At 37.7% G+C, this 24371-nt stretch overlaps 1 protein-coding gene across 1 annotated transcript in view; it reads left to right on the plus strand.

Annotated features, from left to right (window-relative positions):
- CCDC83 (coiled-coil domain containing 83) overlaps positions 1-14247 on the plus strand; it is a 35530-nt gene extending 21283 nt beyond the window's left edge. Inside the window, exons 6-10 of the mRNA XM_004683264.1 lie at positions 615-683; positions 6192-6313; positions 11142-11233; positions 11824-12005; positions 14086-14247. Of these exons, the coding sequence (XP_004683321.1) occupies positions 615-683; positions 6192-6313; positions 11142-11233; positions 11824-12005; positions 14086-14247 (627 nt within the window). The remainder of the gene's footprint in view (positions 1-614; positions 684-6191; positions 6314-11141; positions 11234-11823; positions 12006-14085) is intronic.
- Positions 14248-24371: the final 10124 nt, after the last annotated feature.

Raw genomic sequence — 24371 nt, forward strand, 5'->3', positions numbered from 1 at the left:
ATGGTTAAAAAACAGAGATCAATATGCCACAAGTGTATGTGTGTGTGTGTTCTAAACAGACCATGTATGTGTGTGTATATATATATGTATATATATATATATACATATATATACACATATATACATATATATACATATATACATACATATATACATATATATACACATACATACATATATATACACACACATACGTGGTCTGTTTATATATATATATATATACATACATATATATGTATATTTCATTATAAAGTGAAGATTATGGCCATACACTTGAAGAAAGTAGTTTTGGTCACTGTAGTTTAACTACCTTAATTGCAGAGTCCACTGAATGACTGATTTGACCATGGTAGTCAGATTTAGTCATAATCAAAGCCAAATTGAATGAACAGCCAGCACCCAGTTCTCTTAACTGCCATATTAAAGGCGTAAATAAGCAAAAATCAATAAAATAGAATGGCAAAGAAAGAATGACAGAACCAAAAGTTCTTAGGCAAGTTTCCAAGTTGAAAAATATAATTTCCTTGAGTGATCAGAGAAGTTGATTGTGCAGACTGCTACAATTGTGATTTGCCATGTGGCAACTCTTCCTTAACACAGAATCTTTCTTTTAGAATGCTGTGAGGTTAATTGACAAAGGCAGCTATCGAGAAATCTGGGAGAATGACTGGCTAAAGAAAGAGGTAAGTGAAATTGCTAGAAAATAATTTTTTCTTTCTCATTTTTTTGAGCTAAACATGACTTTTGTTTATGAGTCAAAATCATTGAAAAAGCAGGGAACTGTGACTCACTGAGGTGAGGTCAAATGAAATTCAAATGGAGTCCCTAGTCTTATTAATCTTATTAAGGTAGTTATTCAACAAATGCCACAAATAATTTCAACAGTAATAAGAAATCATGTTTGGTGTTACACTTCACAGAGCATGTTTAAATGTTCAAAATGTCTTTGCTTTATCTTCTAAATTTTATCTCGCTTTCCCTACTCCCTTGGGTGATAGGAGCAAGACACAAAACTCAATTTAACCTTATTCTCTGCTGTTTTGAGGTCACATGGTCTCCATTGGATAAATATTCTGTCTTTTTTATTTACTCTTCCTACCCCTGCTCATCTCCAAAGATCCAAAATGGACCTTTGATGCACTGCAAGGTGGAGCTTACATGCCTTCTTATGGAGCATATTACTAAATAAGGCTCAGAGGTTTCCTTTGGATCATTCCCCCTCTACCTTTCCGTCATGGAGGGAGGACTCCAATCTATACCTGGGCTGGGAGAGTCTCTGAAATGGCCTACTCTGGCCTTTTGGACATTTTTTTTTTGTAGCCAAACTTTGGTTTAGTCATTTATCAAACCTTTGGTTACAGTATTTTTTTCAATGATAAATATGTCCCTACACGCTACCTTATCTATATCCCAGCTTGCCCTCGGGATACAGTCTCACTTCCTCTGGAGATTACTCAGGAATCCAAGGCCGCAGAAGCGCTGCCTACTCAGCTGTTTAATCTCCTGCTATCAGAGCTGCATAAGGGTCATGATGGCAGGTGGTCATGTGATGACCCCTACACCTTTGTTACACGGTTCCGCCCCACTTTTCTTTCTTTCTTTCTTTTTTTAAAAGATTTATTTATTTATTCATATAGAGCTGGCGTACAGGCCAGAGATGCGGAGAGTGAGAGGATTCACCAGAGACAGAGTGGGGAGCAGAACAGGCAGATCAACGAAGTACACTGCTGAGGGGAGCAGCGGGCAGGTCAGGAGAGGTCTGCCACACCATGAGCTCCTCCGGGGCAGGCGGGGATCGAACTCATGCGGAAGTGGCTTAAGCTTCTTAGTGCAGTACTTTAACACGCCGAGCCACCAGGGAGGTCTCTCTGCCCTGTTTTTCTTACATTTCACACACTGGTTCCTCTGCCTTCTTCTCCCTACCCTCATCTGCCTGCCATTGTAAAACTCCAATGCTAGTCTTTAGGATGAACTTTGAGGATCAATCTCCATGTGAATCATTTTGTAACTCCGCCAAGAAATCTGAATGTTTCTCCAGCATGTTCCTGTTTTACTGTAACTCTTGCTAAAAAAAAAATGCTGAAATGTCCATTTATTGTTTTTTCTCTGCACTGACTATATCTTCACAAACACTTATACTAATGAAATTTAATAAGTAGTCTATGCTTATAAAGTGGAAATTCAATGAATAAAGTCAATGAATAGACATAAATTCACTGGAGGAATGAATTTAAATATATTGGTTAGATCTTGGATGCAGGAAGAAGTTATCTTGAAACCTTTGTGAATTGTTTATATTGTGGTTCAAGATAAAAACTGATCCTATCTATTTTGAAAGGCCATTGAAATAAAATTACAAATAGGAGCCCATCAAAAGAGAACAAGTAAGAGTTAACTAACAGAATCTGTTTTCAATTATTTTCTGAAGACAGAAAGCTGATGTTGAGGACATGTTGCTAAGTGAAGCAGGTGAATAAATCTTTGGTCTAGATATTACAGGAGCATTAGAGGATGTGCAAGACCCACTACTTTGAACTTCCTTTTACCTCCAGATAAGTTTATACAACTTCGGCTTGGATGCCCTATGAAAGAAAACTCACTATGTTTTGAAAGATTCAACTACACACAGCTCTTGTGAGCAGTTTATTTGTAAGTGATTCCCAAGTGTACATCTTCAGCACTAATTTGGATGTCCTCAGCTCTGAAACTCCATTTCTATTTTCATATAAGTGTCCCAGAGGTGCAACCTAAACCAGCACTTACTAAACTTCTCCTTCAATTTTTGTTTTTTCCTCCGACAGTTCCTTTTTCACCATCTGCTTATATCTATGGGGAAATTGTCACAGTCAGCTTCTTTTTTTTTAAGTTTTCTTTGAAATCTATTTGACTGAATAGGGTTAATGAGTGCTGGAGAGAAAAGGTTTTAAACTCAATATGCTTTCTATGTTTTTGACAATTATCTTTGAATTAACTTTGTAAAGTCAAAGTGACTGAGTTCACACTCTTACTAAAAAATTAATCAAGATGAATCCTCATTTTCTAAAAATAAGCACTAAACTTCAAAAAAGCTCAAGGTGATTTTAATAGTTAAAGAATAATAGGGAGGAACTTAGTTCTTATGCTTTTATTAAATACAAACAGTATGATCATAATGTTTATAATTTAACATTTCAAAACTAATCTTATAAGATGCCACAGATATTACATTTACAGAAAATGATTACAATAAAACTTCCTTTGACTGATAGAAAGGCCAGTAGGTTGCCTTAACCATTCCTACCAAAGTCATGCATTATATTCGATTTTGTCTTAATCTCATAATTTAGTGGAAATAAAAAAATAATAAATGTCAAGGTTAATTGAATAAGGAACAAAAAGAGTTCAGTAATAAAGGACAAGCAATTTTAAGGAAATTCAATACATTTACTTTCTACTTCAATAAATATTCATTTTAGCATTATTAAATTTATTCACAAATTAATTAAAACCCTTTTTTGGTTATAAGTATTATCATAAAAATTGAAAATTGTTTCCAAATTGAACAATGCATGTCAATTAATTTAAATGAGGAAAGCTTAGAATGTGTAACAAGGCATATTTATAATGGAACTCCTAAAAACTTTTTCCATATAACTATCTCTAAAGAATAACCAAAAGCTCAGACCTCTGAGAAGTATGAGACCTCCTGTTGCATGACTTTAATGACCTAGTTTTATTTAGCATGCTAATTAGGAAAAGGAAGAAAATTGAAATTTCCAAATAGCTTTGATTTGTGTAATAAATGGAAAGCCAGAAAACAAGACAAAGGGAGGCAGAATTTCACAGTCAAGTTTCAAGTGTGAAAGGACACAAAGTCAATTTGGATCTTGCAGAAAATTTCAAAAGCATATACCTGACTCAGCACCTAGGTCCTTGTCTTATAATAATTTTAACAGAATTTTTCTTCTTATTTCTTAAGTACATTTCTTTAGTATTTTGGCAGAAGGGGAAGAGGGAGGGAAGTCCTCTACAGATTCTTCCTTTTCACTATCTTACCCTGGAAATCTAAGGGTATTTACATGACAATAAAAGGAACTAGTTTTCATTTCCCTAACATTTTGAAAAGCTAGGAGGGAGGTAGCATTAATGAGAACCTTACTGAACACTCAGGGGTATATCACAAGGTGGCCAGAGCTTGAAAAGTGGAGCATACTCCCTCACAGGATCCTTATTCCCAGCCTCAGATGGAGAACAAGAACTGTGTGTGCAGCTCACAAGCATGCAACATTCTTAGGTCAAACATTCCAAATGTGCTGCTAATTCCTTCTATTTCATCCTTTGACATTTGAAAAATTTCTGTGCAAGCATTCAGGCTTGTAATCAAGCTGATTATTTCTCAACCTGAAGTCCTAAAGCATCAACCCCTAGTTTTATGATCAATATTATGGATTTAATGATTTTGCTAAATTGTTTAAGGCATATGCCTAATATATGCTTCAAGCCACCAGAAACAAGTTAGCCTTTTCTGTGACACATATCGCTGCATATTATAATTGCTTGTGTTTGGACCACTGAATTGAAAACTCTTCTGAAGGCAGGAGCCATGCTTTAATCATCTGTGTATCTTCCTACATCTAGCTAGTGCAGAACTTTGCCCTACTAAGAATTCAAGCATTTAATCAATCACTTAAGTGCTAGAAATATGTGTGTGGTAAAATACTGAGTGTTTCAGGATTGAAAAATACAAAAATTACAGAACAGAAATCAATACTCACTGTCTAGATGCTCAATTATATCATATTCCCTCAAGGTAATACTTTCAACAATTTTTTTCCATTATTCTCACAACCTACCCTTTCTATTTTTTTATTCTTCTAATTGTTCCATAGCTCTAACCTGTCCCCATGAATACCTCTTGATCCAGGATCTTTTAGCTCATGCTGCTCTGGATGGGCAGAAATTGGGCAACATTTCTGCAATAAATGTTAATTGTGTTATGACTATCAATGACCTCCATCACCTGCAAAATAAAAACCAGATTTAATAGCAGTTTGACTCTGCCCAAATTGTCCAGTTCCTCTCCTACTTTTAAATCACCCACACCAAAATAACTCCATCTTTACACATGTGGTTTCTTCTTGCTTGTCTGCATAGGGAATCTTTCCCTTCAAGATCCAGATTATTTGCCACCTCTTCTATTAGCACTCCTTTAATCCCTCATAGATGACAGACATAGAATAAACGTTTTTTTTTCCTCTTAAAGAAACTGGGTAGCATCCATTATGACTTTTACCACACTTGTTTCTATTTTCACCACTGTCTTTCCCACCAGGCTAACAGTTCCTTAGAAGTTATTATATCCTGCTGATGCTTTGTTCCCAGAGTCCACCATAATTTCTGGTAATAGTAGGCATACAGTGCAATTGGATGAATGGATGAGCAATATTCCATCACTTGATGTTTCCTAGAACCACTACAGCACTCAGAGAAAATATATTTGTATTATAGGAGCTAATAGAAAGAGCCAATAAGTCTGTATTTCTTTTAATGCCAAAATATAGGGGTTTTTTCATTATGAATTTTCATTATGTTATTTGTAATTAACATTAGGTAGATTGTTATTATTATACAATATAGATAAAAATATTCATCTTTCTTCTTCTTTGCTTATTTATCTCTGCCTCTAGCTCAAATGATATTTTTGAAAGGGTAGGAAAGGACAACTTCTCTCATTCTGTTTATAACTGCCTAATCATGCAAATAAGGTATGCAGATTGCCTAGAAAATAGTCCCACTCTCCCTTCTTGGAAAGGGAGGACAAAGCAAATCCAATAATAAATAATACAGAATAGATCTATCCATCTGACAAATATTCTTTTAGGAGTTGAATTTTTTTTTTTTATTTATTACAAAGCTTATTTTTACATCATTTTGCACATTTTTTTTTCCATCTCGATTGTAATCCCCACCGGTTTCCCATCACCAAATCACCCCTGTGCCACCACCATAGTCCCGTGCATTTCCCTCCCTCCCCCACACCCCCCGTTTTTGATCCCATTTCCCACTCCACCCCCACAGAATGTCTCTGGTATATGGTTGTTCATTATTTTTGTTATTTTCTCGCCTGGTCCATTATACTAGGAGTTGAATTTTTTATACATTAAATAGAAATAAGTCAACAAGTGCTAACAACCATTCTCTTCTGAGAACAGATTGCAATTCATAGGAAAGAAGTTGAAGAAATGGAACATGTTATTCATGAACTGGAAGAAGAAAATTTGATGCTTATCAATCAACTATTCAACTGTAGACTTGTGGATCTCAAAATACCCAGGTAAAAGTTAATAACATATCTGGGAAATATTTTTAAAACATTTGTACATGTAAAATTTTTTTTCACTTTGTTTTTGAGTTTATAACATTTAAAAAATATGATGTAATTTAATGTTCCAGCCTGATCACAATAGTTGAGGAGAAAAGAACTCACAAAATGACAGTGGTAAAGATACAAGATCATAACAATGAACCTGGCACAGCACAAACTTTGGCTTACTTTATCCATCAATGCACTGCAATCATAGTCGCAAGCACTCTTTTAATGTATACAAGAACTGGGGTGTAGGCCGAGAGGGGGACGGGGGGGGGGTGCAGGGATTCACCAGAGGGAGAGTAGAGGCCAGAACAGGCGGATATACTGAAATCACTGCTCTGGGGAGCAGCAGGCAAGACAGGCAAATTCTTCTGTTCCATGTGGTCAGTTCGCTGGCCTGGGATTGAACTCAGGGACACAGTGGCTGGTGACAGTTTGATTGTGCTGAGACTTTAACCCCTGCACTACCAAGGGGGCCACCATAGGAGCGAACACTTAATATGAATGTCACAAGCGCCAACCTTCTGAAGCTTCTAGACAAGGAGGAAAAACAGACATGAAAATAAATGTATAGCATTTATGTGTAGTGGAAGTTGTATGAGGTGCAGAGTTAGAATAAAAGAATTAGCACAATTTTGTGGTTGCTTCCTGAAAGTGTCATGGTCTTCAGGATAACTTGTGAACTATAGAATTATTTCCCTTGATAGTTCTTAAAAGAGTCAAACTATCTTCTAGTGCAAAAATAGCCTGATATTCCATGTCACATTTGCTCCTGCACAAAAGAAATCATGCATACATGGCTTTGATTTTAAGTTACCACTTTTTTTTTAACCTGACAAAAAGGTCTTAATATTCCAGTTCTTATAGAAAAAAAAAAAACTATGCCCTGAAACATGGAATTAAAACTCAAAGTGGCAGTCATAATTTGGACAAGCAGCTAGAAACAATAAGTAATCTAAGTAGCATATTTAGGAGCAGAAGGGAAAGGAATCACAAAAATGTAAGGTGTTTACACACGATGGGAAAGAAACGTCTGGGAGTAAGAATTAAAGCAAAGAAATTAAACATGATAGGAGAGCCGGGAAAAAACTATCCACCTAATTCCTTTTGTTTGTGTATCATGGAAAGAATACCATGATATTCATGGAAGAATACTATTTTTCTGTGTTTGTTTACTTACAAACTTCTTAATGTGTTTCAAGAAGGAGAACTACAGTAATTTGTGTGGTTTCTGTTTGATGTGCAAAGGGATGGATGTTATGATACAAAATTGGAGAAACTGGAAAATAGTGCAATTAATTATAGACTGAAAGCTGGTGGGGAGGCAAGGGTGTGTGGTACAAAGTAGAGAAAGAGGTCACCTAATACCTTGTCCCCTAAATTTATGGGGGCTGCTCTAGGAAAGTAAATACGATATAGATAATGTAGGCAGTCAGACTGAACCAACTGGTTGATTACAGAGCTCCTATATTTAGTCTTTTAAGCTGATGTCTTGAGGACCCCGGTGGGAGTGTCACTGTCGCCCAGGTAGGCAATACTCTCTTTTGCCTGTCCTCCCTTCTATGATCAGGTTTCCAGTTTCCCACTTCCGTCCCACCTATAATCCTTGCCATCTGCTACAGCCGCCACCTTCTTTGTTTCATGTTTAATCTCCACCAGCTGCTGCTGTGGCTTCTAACCACTGCTCTACCTGCTGTCCATTCTCTTCTCTTCCTTTTATTCTGAACCTGCCAAACCTTAGAAAGGAGCCACCCTCTACCCTGCCAACTCCACTTCCCGCTCAGTCAGCTCAATCCAATCTGGTGTCTATAATTTGGTGTTGATTTGGATGTGAAGTGCTAATTATTATAAAGAGTAATTCTTTAATCCATGAGAAAAAAAAGTTGGCAAGGACAGAAAGGGAGATGAGAAACATTTAATGGGGATTTTCATTATGTTGTCTGCTGTCTCTTATGCAACTTAAACATGCCCTCTGTCTTCCCACAAAAATCTTCAGTAAAATTCACATCATTCATCAATGCTTTGTGGTTAGTTTTCATTTGAGAGAAACATGAATGCTTAGTTCTGCTTCAGATTTGGGAGAGATGAAATAAAAATTTTTCCAAGGGAAAATGGCATGAGTGGTGTTTATAAATACTGGGTTAAGTGCCATTGAGGAGGCACAGAACACAGAGGGCAAATCAGGACAGTCTCCTCTACCACAGGGAGCTCCCAGATCAAGGAGTCGGGAGAACCAGTCCACACACCTGACCTACCAGAGGTTCCTGACTGGCTCTGCCTTGCTACCTGCCTCACAGGTGCTCCTGGGGATCTGATCAGCCTGGCCTGTTTGGTCCAGAAGCACAGGTTCTCACACAGGAAAAGGACAAGCGTCCAGGAAAATGACAAGGCCCGTGGGATGTTCATTGATCCATGTCCTGCAGCAGGGGAGGAAGAGTGATTGGAACTGGAGAGGGAGAAGGAGGGGAAGGAGTTGGCTGCAGGTGGATTGTTGGTGGGAGGGCCACAACCAAGGGGAACAAAAACTATAGAAAGACCTACTATATAGAAAATAAATAAATAAATTTATTATTATTTTAAAATAAAACCATAAAAGTAAAATAAATAAATACTGGGCTAGCTACCCCAGCATAAGCCTCCAGGATTCTCTGTAATTTCCCTTTGTGTCTGTCATGCTCCTGATGATTTATGTAATGTCTGCTTTCTGGCTAGGTTATAAATTTCTTGAGCAATTATTTAGGATATTATTTAAAAAGACATATAAAGAAATGGAGAAATGTGTAACAATTATGTGCTATACTTCATACCCAGAGGATGCCTTTGCTTTTGTTTTTGTTTAATATTTATTTATGCATACAAGAACGGGGGTACAGGCCAGAGGTGCGAGTGGTAAGTGGATTCACCAGAGATAGAGCAGGGAGATAGAACAGGCTGGTCTACTAAAATACACTGTTGGAGGGAGCAGCAGGCGAGATAGGAGAGGTCTGCCACACCATGTGGGTCAGCTCCCAGGCAGGAAATCGAACTCATGCTGCAGTGGCTGCAGACTGCTTCATAGTGCTGCACTTTAACCTGTTGCACACGAGGAGGGCCCCAGAGGATGACTTTGAGTGGACTCAGGAGCTTTCACTATACCTATTTTCAAGTTGGAGAAATACAGCATACATTACGTATTTTATAGTAACTGTCCTTTTTACCTCTTTGCTGAAACTTCTGGTAAGATGCTGAAAAATAGCCATTAACTCTTCCTAAGAGACATAGAAAAGTTCAGTTTCCCTATTCAAACCAAAAATAGGATATTCTGGCTAATAGAGTTACTATAGTCCCTGCCAGTGTTCCCCAAACTTTTATCTCATCACATAATACATATAGTCATTGTTTGGAACACTAGGTGAGATGAATGTTAAGTAGATGGGAGGCCAGGACCACAGGGCTTAGCTAAATGGATAAATGCCTATAAATCTAACACTACTTGATATAATAACATTTTTAAGACTATTTCTATATCATTAAATATCAAGTGATCAAGTGTTGCTGCCCTATCAGATATAAAAATGACAATGACTAAGAGAAAATTCAGATTTATGAAATTAGGGCATTTTAGGAAGCTGTTATTATTTAAAATGGTCAAACCAGGGAAGAAGAGAATTCTGTGAACTCAAATATTTCTATCTACAGCTGAGAGCTACATGTGAAACTAACCATTACTAAATTAAATCTTGAGAAGTGTTTTATAGATTTAAACATTGTGTATTGTTATTTATTAGAACTTTAACCACATTGGATAATACTTTATTCATGTTCTGTAAAATCAGCAGCCTGGCCTCCCTGGTGGCCTAGGGGTAAAGTCCCAGCACTACCAGCACAAAGGCCCAACCAAAGGCCTTCCGGGTCAGAGAGCTCACCCACATGGTGCAGCAGACCTCTCCTGTCTTGCCCGCTGCTTCCCTTAGCAGTGTATTTTAGTAGATCCGCCTGTTCTGCTCTGCACTCTGTCTCTAGTGAACACCCACTCCCACCTCTGGCCTACATTCCGATTCTTCTACGCAAGAATAAATGAAACCTTAAAAAAAATAAAATTGGCAGCATGTATTTGGGATTCACTCTGGCTGCTGAACTGCTGAGCATGAGAGGTTGTCTGCACATCTGCAGACAAACCACATGGAAATGCCATACTGCGCTTTCAGTGGGTGTCTGAAAAGCAGAGCACAGAATTAAACCCAGGTGCAGAGAACTGCAGTAGCAGGCACAAACTCCGGCTTGTGGCTGGAACATGGCACTCTCTGCAAACCAGGACCTACATGTCATCTCATGACTCCCACTGCTGTCTTTCCTTCTTTTCATCACATCCCATTCAGAGGACCGTGAGCCCTCTCCTGGGTCACCCCAGGTGACCAAACCAGCTACTCTCACTTCTGGGACTCTAAGTGTGCTGTTCTCTGATCTGGGAATAACTTTCTGTCATCCCACTGCAAACTGTCCCCGGTTCTTCCAGACTCAGCTCAGGTTTTTCTTCTCATGGAAACCGCCCCTTTGTCTCCTACAGTTAAATCAGGTGCTGTTTGTTTCTGCCCCATAACATCTTTCACACTGTGTGCTGATTAATCATTATGGTAAAACCATCACCCCCAAATTTTGGAAGCCTGTCTGCCACCATCTGCTGCTCAAGAGTAGGAACTATGTCTCTTTTTGTTTATATGCATCTCTGAGAAAAGTGGCAGAAAAACAGACATTGTTTAGCAGGTAAAAAATATTTGTGGCCTGACAATCTGCTTCTTATTTGTTCTTTTAGGAAACTATATCTTACCCAAGCTGCTGGACAGGAAGTGCCACCTCAAAAAATGCCTTTGCAGTCACCATATATAGGTATCACAACATATATAGGTATCACTTCATTATAATGGTGATAGTTTTTTGTTTGTTTGTTTTTTTCAATTTAACAAACATACTCCGAGCATCTGCTATGAACTGACATCACATCTTCATGAGCTACTTAGGACATAGATATGTGTCAGCCTCAATGTAAGTTTTTTTTTTTTTTTTCTTGCAGTGCTTGTCCTAACCTATCTGCTTCCTCTAGTCCTATTTTCAAATCAGTCACCTTTCTCACAATTTCTCCACTAGTAAATAGTAGAGAAAATTTCTCACCATTTCTCCACTAGTAAATAGATACTAGTGGAGAGAGACAGAAGTCATCTACTGTGTGGTAAGGGTTCCAGTTTAGCCAAACAAAATGCCAACACACCTGTAGGCTCCCAGATGATTACTGTGATTTATTAACTAACAGAAGGAAATATAGCTTAGAGTTTCTTCAGATGGGACACATTCTCATTTTAATACTACACATTAGATTCTACATTTCTGATTCTCAAACTCATTTCCTCCAGGAGATTAAGACAAGGTAAGCTATATGTTGTATTTTTATTTTTAGCTCTGAAATATGTACATACTTAATTTCTGTGCATATATTCTAGAACCTGTAGATGTAAAAAGTAGAGACATGAGGAGTTCATCGGCTGAGAGCACCATCCCACAATTTAGTATTGAGGAGCTCATCAGAGATGAACAACAAAGTGACGAAGACGAGGGCTCGTGTACAGACTTTGAGACTTCTAAGATGAAGTACCTATTGTATGAAGATGAGCATGATTTCAAGGTAAGAGTCATGAGAACACAACTTTGATTATTAAGAAAATGCTGTCTTAAAATGGAGAAAATTAACCTAAAATAAGGGTACTGAAAAATTCTATTTGCAGTTATTAGTAAAACTTGTCTATCATTCATCTCTCTCACTGGATAGTACTTCACTCCTAGTCTTGCCCAATTTGTTATATATATTCATTTATAGATATCAATTATTAGTAGATAATTTAAGTTATTTAATGCAACATAACAATTTACCTCCAATCTCAGTGGCTTATAACAATAATCATTTATCTTCTTTCAGGGTTTCTGTTGATTAGGAATTCAGGAGGGCTCCTCTAGAAAGTTCTCTCTTAGGCTCTTGGGCATTTTGACCCATTGTCCCTTCCTTTACTCCATCCCAAACTCAGAAGCCAGTATTTTTTTTTTTATAATATATTTATTTATTTATGCATACAGACCTAGGGCACGGGCCAGAGGTGCAGGGGTGGTGAGAGGATTCACCAGAGACAAAGTGGGGGAGCAGAACAGGCAGAATGAGGAAGTGCACTGCTGAGGGGAGCAGCAGACGGGTCAGGAGAGGGCTGCTGCACCATGTGGATAACCTCCAGGTGGGGGATCGAACTCTCACTGAAGCAGCTGTGGCTGGCTTGCAGTGGTGCATCTTAACCCGCTATGCTGCCAGGGAGGGCCCAGAGCCAGTAGTTTTTATCAGTATCTTGCTTTATTGCATTGTTTGTTATATCAATGTCCAATACTTGTCTTTGTTATTCTGACTACACATAATTCCCTTAAGCTACTTCCATTTTCTATAATGGTAACATTTCATCTTTCCTTATCGCTGAATGGTATTCCATTGTGTACATATACCACATCCTTTGAGACATCTTCTATCAGGGCACAGGTGGGTTGTTTGTCCTATCTATTGTAAATGATGCTGTAGTAAACATTGTGGAATATAAACTTTTTCGAGTTGATAGTTTCATGTTCTTTCGGTAGATGCCCAAGCGTGAAATTGTCATGTCATATGGTATATCCATTGTTATTTTTTAAAGGTAAATCCAGATTGCTTTCCAAAATGACTGTACTATACTCTGGTTTGCCTTCAGATCATATAAATCATTTGCCTTTTACCAAAATGGCTATTCCAGTTTACATTCCCACCAACAGTTTAAGATGACACCACTTTCTCTACATCCTTTCTAGCACTTGTTGGTGGTCTTTTTAATAAATGTCATTTTCTTTTTTTTAAAGATATATTTATTTGTGCATACAGAACTGGAGTACAGGCCAGAGGTGCAGGGGTGGTGAGAGAATTCACCAGAGACAGAGTGGAGAGCAGAACAGGCTGACTGACGAAGTACACTGCTGAGGGGAGCAGCGGGCGGGTCAGGAGAGGTCTGCCATGCCATGTGGTCACCTCCGGGGCAGGCAGGAATCGAACTCATGCGGAAGTGGCTTTAGCTTCTCAATGCAGTGCTTTAACTCGCTGCGCCAACAGGGAGGGCCCTATAAATTAGACTTTTATTTCTGTTTGTGGACATCTTTAGCTATAGGCAGCCTGGAAGAATGTGGAAACATTTTATATATAGGTAGATAGTTAAATAGATAGATGTGTGTGTGTGTGAGATCATATATATACATGAATTTTTCTCACTACCAGAATGTTTATATAGTCAAAGGAATGTCTCCAGCTCCTCCCCCTTGTTCTTGGGTGATGTAGAAAATTCTGCTGTAGTTATAACCTAGACAATGAAGGACTGTGCATATTTATCCAGCATTTATCTTTCACTAATTGAATTATACATCTCCCTAGTCTAACACATACACACCCCCAAATGAGCAAGCTTTCTTCTACCCTGCCTTTTGGGAGATCTTTCCTATATGTATGAGTAGGTATGTAGGTTACTGAGTAATTTTTTTCTTTACAGTAGCTCTCTTATTGCATTGTTATATAGTATACAGCCACTTCAGAGGGAAATGAAATCTGACAGGTAAATCTCAACTATAATTCAAAAAAGTTTTAAATAATCCACTGAGACTATTAACCTGCTAAATCAACTCTTCCATTCTCTTTTCTCTATTCACCACAGGATTATGTTAACCTTGGCCCATTGGCAATGAAGCTCATGAGTGTGGAGGGCAAGAAAATGCCCATTCATTTTCAAGAGAAGGAAAGTCCACTCAAATTCTATGAAGATGTCAGGAGCCCAGAGAGTTACCTTACATATAAAATAATGAAATCTTTTCTCTAGGATTGAAAGCTGTAAAGTACAACAACTTTTCCTTAAGTTTTCTTTGGAAATTGAAGTAGCCCATTTTATTTGTACTTTCATCCCTCTTTAAGCCAGTTGTTATTTCTAAAGGTCAGAAATACATCTAAAATCAAATTTCTAAGTATTCAGCTATTTATTTAAAATGCACAGCATGAATAACAAAATTGAAAATACACCTTATTTTCCCATATTCAAGTATACAGAAGCATAATGGTGGACTGAAGATGGTCTCAGAACTTCCTTCCCACTTAAAAAATTTTACTGATTCCTCCATAACTCCAATATGATCTAGTTTAATTAGAAATATTTCTAAGAAAATTTCAAAAGTTTGCAAGCCTATAGATCTTTCTCTCTGAGGATGTTTAGACATAGTCTACAGTTCAAGTCTTCTCTTCTTCAACCTAACACAATTTCTAATGAATACCAAATACTTTTGAAACAAATAAGTGTAATAGTGCTCATTGGTTACAGGAAAAATATTCCATCAACAAAGAGATCCTTATCCCATTGGCTATATAAAGTTTAAATGAGTCCCCAAATTACTAAAAAGGGATTTTCCATATGTCCCAGCAATTCCACTCCTAGAACACTACCAAAAGGACACAAAGACATTAACTCAAAAAGATACTTGCATTCTTATGTTCATTGCAGCACTATTTACGATAGCTAAAGTACGGAAATAGCCTAACTACCCAAAACCACAAAACCTTGTTTTGAAGGTGATGGTAGACACAGACATCACCTCCACCTCCTCCAAGAAACACAGGCATTCTAAGAAGCTTTAGATACACAAGAGGAGGTGCACGAGAGCATCCTGCATATGGACGACACTTGGATGATGGTAGACTCTGAATCTCAACCTGAGTTCTTCTCGGGGTCTCCTTTCACTTAAAAGAAGTCTATCCTCAAGAAGTGGAAGTCCTCTTCCTTAAAGATCTGTTCCCTTTGTGCCCGGACAAAACAATAGTGGAATGGGAGGGTGAGGATCAGCATTACATGAGAAAGAAAATTATGGAGGTCCTCCATGCAGGAAGTCAATCCCTTCCAGGAGCAAGGACTAACTGTCACACAAAAATGACTGTTATGTCAGAAAGGAAGTTATTCAAGCAGAGATTATCAAGTTTCTGAGACACCAAGATTATACTCTACCACCTCAAGACTATATACATTGAGATTATGGCCATTTGGGTTTTCATGGTGAACATTCCTCTTGACAATGTAGTGATCATAATGGCTATGGTGAGGGCTATAATAGAATTTATTCTAAATATCCAAACATAAGGTCTTGCAAAGATTCATATGAGGGTTATGATAGCTCCTGTGGTGTCCAACATCATAAGAGTCCCCACTGATTTATGGGGGAAGCAGTCCTAATGATTATACTTGTAAGCCATATGGATATGACTGAAGTTAGTAAAATTATTCTAGTGAAAATAACAGTTTCAAGTTGTTGCAAGCATGTTTGTAGACAAAAACAGGGTGTCTGCCTTGTAGAGTTAGCTACTCCTCATGATTCATATAGTGGTGCAGGTTATAAGACTTCTAGCAGAGGTTGGAGAGGAAGTGGATCCAAATTAATGGAACAGAAAGAAAATCCAGAAACAAGTGCACATATAGTCTCCATTGATTCCTGACAAAAATATCACTGTAATTCAATGTCTGTGTATGTGGAGGGAAAAGGGTCTTTTTAATAATAAGTGACTGACTCTGAGGCAACTGGATATTTGCACAGAAAAAAGCAAACCCTGATTCCTTCATCTTACGGTATACAAACAGCAATTCAAAGTAGATCAGAGACCTATATATGGAAAAAAAAAAATAAAGTTTCTCATAGAAAATAGAGATTATCTTCATCTCCTTGAGGTAGGTAAAATTTCCTAATCATACCATAAAAAATCACTAATCATAAAAAGATTGATTAATTGGATTTTATTAAAATCAAACTCTCTTAATTAGAATACACCATTAAGAGTTAAAAGAAATTATATACTAGAAGAATGTTGCTTCTGCATGCAAGTAACAAATCATATCCAAGATACATAACAAATCTCAACAAATTAGTAGGAAAAAATCATTTTTGAAGAACAGATAGACAGAAGAATAAAAACTAAGAATAAATATCCAGATGACTAATAGGAATAAAAAGGATATTAACATTATTATTCATAAGGGGAAAACAAATTAAAACCATAAGCTATCACTATATGCCCATGAGAACAGCTAAATTAAAATGTCAAAATAGTAAATATTGGCAAGTATATAGAGCAACTTAAACTCTTCTATAAATTATTGGTGGAGCATAAAATGATACAAATAATTTGGAATATTTTTGGTAGTACTAGGGTTGCACATATATATATATTCATATATATGTATATTCATATATACATTCATATGTTTTAATTCAACAGTTCCACTCTGAGCTTAATATGAAACAAAAATGAGTGCTTACATTCATCAGAGGACATGTATAAGAATGTGCCTAGAAGCTTCACTGATAATAGACAAAAAATTGAAACAACCCAAAAGAGTATCACAGTAGAATATGTATATAAAGTATGCTATGTTCACACAATGAAATACTATACAGGAATGAAAAATAATTACTACCACATAGCAATATAGATCTAGACAAAGTTGAGTGAAAAGAAGGTAGACACAAAAAAAGCACATATAGTATGATTCTAATTACACAAGCTTCAAAAGCAAACAAGCATACCAATCTATGATGTTAGAAATTAGAATGGTGATTAGAGTTGTGGGGATGACCAGGAAGACACCTGAAGGTTTCAGGTAATTTGATCTGAGTAGGAGTTAGCATAGATGGTCTATCTCATAAAATTCATGAAGCAAGACACTTAAAATTTGTGTGCTTTACTATTTTATGCTGCAAAGAGGTTTTCCAAGAATTGTTACCAAAATACCCATATTCCAAACCCATTTCATAAAGTGATAGTGTGTAAAGGCCATGATTATGTCTTACAGTATGAATAGCAGCAAGGATGCTTTGTTAGGACGGCCTTTCAAAGGTCAGCAGGAACAAAAATATTCTTGGAAATTGTAGAAACTTTATGGGGTTTCAGTTTTCTTTTTAAGAAAGACAAGCATAGATATCATTTATATTTTCTTTTCTAAGATAGGAAAAAAGCAGTTTATGGACTTTCCATTTAGACAAATCAAAAATTTTCAGTAACCAACACAGCTTCTGTGTGACAACTCACTATTTCAGTAGGCCAGCAGAAACTGACATTGTTTTTCTCTGCACTGGGAAAATTTACCAAGAGATTATTAAAACAAGCCAGGCATAACATGGTCGGATTCCAGCATTCATTTCTTAATTGTGGCAGTTTTTCCTTCACTACATGAATGTGAATCAGAAGAAAATATCAAATGACTAAAAGTCTTGTTGGCTGCCAAGAAGATGTCAGAGTCAAAGAGCCCTTCTTTGGAACAGGAAGGGGAAGAATGCTCTTTCCTTCTGTTAATATCACTTCTTGTGTTTATAATTTGCAGAACAGCAGTATTTCTAAAACAAATATGCAGTGTTTTCTTAAAGGCCCAAATCCTATGTAACTTTGTTACAAGACTACACCACAAAGCAAATCTCAATAAAGCTGTACCACTGTGAACTTCCTATCAGAGTGACATCTTCCACAAAAAATCTATCAAATGAGTCCTGGAGGCCAAGCCTGGCATACCAGGCTCCACGGAGGCAAAATTAAATTGTCCCCTTCCTGAGATACTGCTAGGTCATGGAGGCATCTCAGGGGTGGTGGACCTGCCTTTGTTTTCTTGAAATAACAGCAAGGAAGCATGGGAAGTGGGAGGAGACATAGTGGTCTTTACCTTGCAATATTTTATTTGTAGCATCTTTAGTAACTGGTTTGCAATTAAAGTCACAGTGAGTTTAGAATTTTATGTAGGTTTTGGCTCTCAGAATAACCAAGTATGTGAGTTTTACATATTGCTATTGAAGATTTTGGCAGGCAGTGGGGGTGGGTGGGTAAGGTTTAGGTGGCAGCAGCTTTAGTCTCAGGATGGGAAATTGCTAATTTTTGGCCCAGGAATTTGGTGTGAAGAATTTCAGAAGGTGTAACAAGACAGGGAACATTCTGTGGGGACCTAGATTCTTGGTCATCACTCACCTTTTTCAAGTCTGGTTTCCTCAACCATGGTCCAAAGACCTAATTCTTGTATTGCAGGGTTAGTTTAAGAACTATTAAAAGTGCATGTAACATGCACATGTATGCGGGGGTCCCCCATGTCCCTTGTTCTCAGGGATACTGTCTTGGTGCCCAGAGTCCCTGTTTGTCAGCAAGCTGTAGGGTCATATAGGGGCTTCTCACCAAGAATGAAAGAACCAGTGGCTGAAGCCAAAAAACTATTACAGGTGGTGCCTGTTGGAAGGGGTTGCTGGTGAGAATAGATAGTCCCAGGGGAAATGCTATAAAGGTAACATTTTGGGGGTGGGGCAATGGATAAGAAATAAAAGGTGGTCCTCCCTGGTGGCGCAGTGGGTTAAAGCACAGCACTAAGAGCTAAAGCCACTTCAGCATGAGTTCGATCCCGGCCCCAGAGGTGATCACATGGCGCGGCAGACCTCTCCTGACCCATCTACTACTCTGGTCAGCAGGGTACTTCATTGATCTGCCTGTCCTGTTCCCCACTCTGTCTCTGGTAAATCCTCTCACCACCCCTGCACCTCTGGCCTGTACCCCAGTTCTGTATGCATAAATAGATAAATCTTTAAAGAAATACAAGGTACTGCAGAAGGGGACACAAAGTCATTCAGTCTTTGGGATTCAAATCTTTTGAAACTTCAGCATTAGGAGTGAACAAATTCTGGTCTCCACCATTCTGATCTTCCAAAAGGCTGTTGCAGACCTCTGAAGGACAAAGAGAAGCCTCCAGCAGCCAAACTCAGACAGGAAAAATTCAGAGGCTTTGCACTTAGCAGAGAGACTGAAACTGCTCTTGGTTTTGCTACAGTTGATCTGGCAGAGAAGGTGAAAACCAGGAGCCAGGCGCCTTGCTGAGCTGCTAAGTGTGGCTGTTTGTCAGGTAGTTCAGTTACTGCAGTTGCTGAATTGAGTATCACTGTTCTGGCGCTATGCTGGGGCATCTCAGCCACTCCGGGAGCATCTTCCACTGTCCTGTGAGTCAGAACCTGGCCTAGAGTCTGGCTGCTGCATGTTTTAGGTTGGCAGAGGCAGGAAGATGCCATCTTGGACATGTGGCCTATTGCTTGTGAGAAGAGCTCCTGGTCCTCAGTATTGAGAAGATGCCATTTTAGCTGCTTTTGTTTAGGATTGAAAAACACTGGACACAGCTTCAGATGAGGAAAAGGCCATTTTTGGCCTCAGTAACTCTGTTTTTCCCTGGTTTGCGAACTAAATTCCATAGGTGTTCTCTGAGCCTGACTAGTCTTGCAATTGTGTATGGGCGAAGAAGTCAGGCAGTGATTGGTGAGCTATTTGCGCAGTGTTCTTGGCCAATTTTAATGCCCCTTGCTGCCCTGTATCAGTATGAGGAAGATACTGGAAAACAAGTATCTGATGAAAACAGCAGGTAGATGTTAGAATGAAAATCATATGCTTAGATTGGCAGGAATAATGGAGTCCCCCAGGCAATACTCCTGATCACTCCACCCTATCTTACATTCCCTACCCCATCACCCATGCATATACACCCCCAATGTCCTTACCCACCTTTCTACTCAATGCTAATAAATCCAACACTGCCTTTGGATGGGAGCTACACATTACTTCTGATTTCCCCCCTCTAGGTTTCTCATTGCTCCACATGGGCTTTGAGTAATCTTAAGCCATTTCATCATCCTCAAGCCATTTCCAATGCTGCTGTTCTGCTAGGCAACAATGACGGACGTGAATGTATGGTAGTTGCCTCGATGACTGACATTTAGCATTAATCTCGTCTGCTCATCTTTACAGAGCATATACCTGAAGGTGCCTCTAGAGGCCTGTATGTGACAGCTCCACTGGGCAGTGCCAACCAGCTTTTCATAGCTTTGGGTTCCACGTACTCCCGTCCAGAGGCAGTCTCCACTTGGTATGAATGCAAAGTGGGCCCAAATGGGCTCTGAGAGACCATACCCCACATTTGCTGATGAGCACCAGCATGTGAGGACAGAAATATACCTGGGGCCACTATTCTGAGGGTAGGGAGGGGAGCCATGAAGCTCACTAGGTCTGTGGTTAATATTTTTGTTTCTTTCTAAGTCTTACAGTCAGACAGTAGAGCAATTCAGGGAACAGAGAGGCCAGATTTTTTCAATGATAAAAGGCCGTTTGTTCAAGTCCATTTCAATCCTTGCTTTTTTTTTTTTTTTAAACAAAATCTCAACACAACAGCTCTCTGTACTTTTCTTGGAATAAAACTGACTTCTGCACTAGACACAAGGAAATGTGCTCTCAAGCAATTGAGGCTTTCTAAATATTAGAGACTTTAACACTATTAACTCTAATTCCATTTGCTATTCCTAAGACTTTATGAGATTCCAGTTTCTAGAAAGGCTGCTTCTTAAGACCCTGACTCTTAAATTTGGTTCTGTTTTTTAGAACATCCTTTTCTTTTGATCTGAATAAGTGCTAAATCCCTTCAGGATACCTTTCCACATTCTTCACACAAAAATATCCTCACATTTCCAGCCCAGTGAATGAGTTTAAAAGGGACTAAAGATTCAGATATCCTCACAGATTCTTTGTAGCAGGTTTTGTCAACATTTCCTTCCTCGATTCCGGCAACTCCCTGACCCCTTGCCTTTTTGGGGTTAGGCCAGTTTTTTTGTATAGTCTCAGCTATAAAAATATGCTAGGCCTTGCAACATTTCCCTCCTAAGAGAAATGAAAATGAACTATGTTGGTGTTTCCTGTGTGTGACTGAGGATAGCAAAACATTTTTACCTTAATGCTCTCGGACTCCACATCAGAGGGATGACATGTCCCACTTCACCAAGGTCCCAGTGCAAGTGTGCAAATTAACTTCCAATGTTTGAAGTTCCTTGACTGTTATTTTTCAGTTCTGCATCAGTCATTTTCTCCCAGCCACTTAGAATGTGTCTGTGACTTTATGTGCTGTTTATGTAAAATGTCAGTGTGGCATGCTGTTGGATCTAAAATCTGGCAAGAAGGTACACATTTTCAATGTGTCTTGTAATAGTTACTGAACACTAGCAGCCTGCATTTGTCTACTTTCATGTTTTAGATTTTGATATTCTATGTATTTTATTTTCTTGAAATATTTCAATTCTAAATTATAAACTATAAATCTTTTTTAAGCTATCAGGAGGTTAAATTTAACTTTGAAATTAAACTGGATCATGTCCCCAGCAGGTCCTGTGAACCTACCACTTGCTTAGATCCAAGCCCTAACAGTCCACCTATCAGCACAATGACCCCAGTAGGGCCACAACCCCACCACTGCCTAAGAGGCCTCCCTTAGGACTGTATCTATTATCTGGCAAGCAACAAGAATAGTGGGAGAGGAAAACCCATGCCCACAGAAGACCCAACTATAGCCAAGCACACCGAAAGCCAGCAATAGGAAGAAAGAAAAATACAATGACCAAGCAATTCACCACAGAGTGAAAACAAAACCCTAGAGTCAAGCCACAGAGATCTGGAAGAGCGTCTTTATCTATCAGACACAGAATTCAAAATTGCCATGATTAAAGAAATTAAAGAATTGTAACAATAAAAAGAAAACACAGAAAAAACAATTCAGAAATATGTACAAAGTCAGAAAACCAAATAAATGCTATAAAAAACACAATACAGGAAAAGAAGACGAAAACTTTAAATAAGGAAAAAATTGAACTGAACAATGTAGTACGATCAAAGGAGTAGATGAAAATTTCTAGAGAAAGCCAAGGAAGCAGAATAAACTGAATGGAAGAACAAACCAGTAGGCTCAAAGATACAAATGAGGAAAAAAATGGCCATTGGGTTAATGAGGAAATCAAAGGGAAAAAATAAATGAGATAAATGACAAATGATTGTAAAGATAAAACCTTTCAGAAAGGACACAGCTAAAGCAATACTAAAAGGAAAGTATATAGCAATAAAGGCCCACCTTAAGAAAATAGAAAATGCCCACTCAAGAATCTGGAAAAAGAAGTACAAAAAGTACAAAAGCCAGTAAAAGGAAGGAAATAATAAAAATTAGAGCAGAAATAAATACAATAGTAAATAAAATGACAGTCTAAAAGATCAATGAAGCCTAGGTGATATGGACAGATTCTATGCATTATACAGTCATCTAAAATAGAAAACTTATACAAACCATAACAAACAAGGAAATTGAAACAGCAATCAAAATTCTCCCAAAAACAAAAGTCCAGGACCAAATGCCTTCGCAAGCAAGATCTATCAAACTTTCAAAAACAAACTTATACCTATCTTGCTCAGACTCCTTAAAAATTGGGGAAGAAGGAACATTTCCAAACAAACTTTATGGAGCCACATCAAAACACAAAGACAACACAAAGAAAGAAAAACGATCTCCTTAATGAACATAAATGCAAAACTCCTCAATAAAATATTAGCAAGCCAAATCAAATAGTGTATTAAAAAGATTACACACCATAACCAAGTGAAACTTATACCAAGACACAAGGATGGTTCAGTGTCTGAAAATCAACCAACATAATTCACATTCACAAAAAGGAAAGTAAAAACCACATGATCATATCAATAGATGCTGAAAAAGCATTTGATAATTTTCAGCATCTACTTATGATGAAAACCTTGGAAAAACTGGGAGACAAATGGAATGTAGCTTAGCATAATAAAAGCCACTGCTAGTATCACTCTCAATGGTAAAAACTAAAAGCCAAGATCTGGTATAAGACTATTTAACATAGTATTAGAAATACTAGCTGCAGCAATCAGGCAAGAGAAAGCTACAACAGGAATCCAGATTGAGAAAGAAGTAAAGCTATTGTTATTTGTAAATGATATAATATCCATAGGAAACCCCAAAGACTCTGTGAAAAACTAAAACAATAAACCAGTATGGTCAAGTGGCATGATACAAAATCAACATGCAAAAATCATATAAACAATGAAGCAGATGAAGAGGAAATTAAGAAAACTATACCTTGTATAACCTCACCAAAAACAATTAAATACCTGGAATAACAAAAGAGGTGAAAGACTTGTACAAGGAAGAGAATAAAATATTGTTAAAAGAAATTGAAGACACAAAGAATTGGAAATATATTCCCTAATCATGGATAAGAAGACTCAACATTGTAAAAATGGCCATCCTATCCAAAGCAATTTACAAATTCAGCACAATACCAATAAATATCACAACATCATCCTTTAAGGAAATAGGACAAATATTACTGAAATTCATATGGAAACACAAAGACCCCAAAGTTCTCTGGCTAAAAAGGGAAATAATTGAAGTAGCACACTTCCATATTTCAAACTACAGTATAAAGCCATAATAATTAAAATGGCATGGTACTGGAACAAAAGCAGGAACACAGACCAATGGAATTGAACTGAGAGCCCAGAATCAAAACCACACATAATGGGCAACTATGACATATTCACTACAAGGAAAACCTCTTCAATAAATGGTGTTGGGAAAATTGGACAACCACATGCAAAAGAATGAAACTAAATAACTATCTATCATATATGAAAACCAACTCAAAATGGGTAAAATATTTGGATATAAGATCTGACACCATAAAATACATAGAAAAAAACATCAGCAAAACACTCCACATAAACACTTCAAAAACATCTTTGAGGATTTATCCCCAGCATCAAGGAAAACAAAAGAGAATATAAACACTGGGACTACATCAAACTAAAAAGCTTTTATAGAGAGAAAGAGATAGTAACTAAAATGAAGACACACCCTACTTACTGGGAGGAAATATTTGCACACCATACATATGACAAGGGGCTGATATTAAAGAGCTCATGCAACTCAACAAAAAGAAAGCCCAAAATGGACAGAAGTGCTAAATAGGCACTTCTCAAAAAAAAAAAAAAAAAAAAAACAAAGGCCAACAGGCATGAGAAAAAAATGGTTATTACCAGGGAAAATCAAAACCACAATGAGAT

Source organism: Condylura cristata, unplaced genomic scaffold (genome assembly GCF_000260355.1).
Source record: "Condylura cristata isolate star-nosed mole 26May11 unplaced genomic scaffold, ConCri1.0 scaffold00015, whole genome shotgun sequence".
Taxonomy (NCBI): Eukaryota; Metazoa; Chordata; class Mammalia; order Eulipotyphla; family Talpidae; genus Condylura; species Condylura cristata.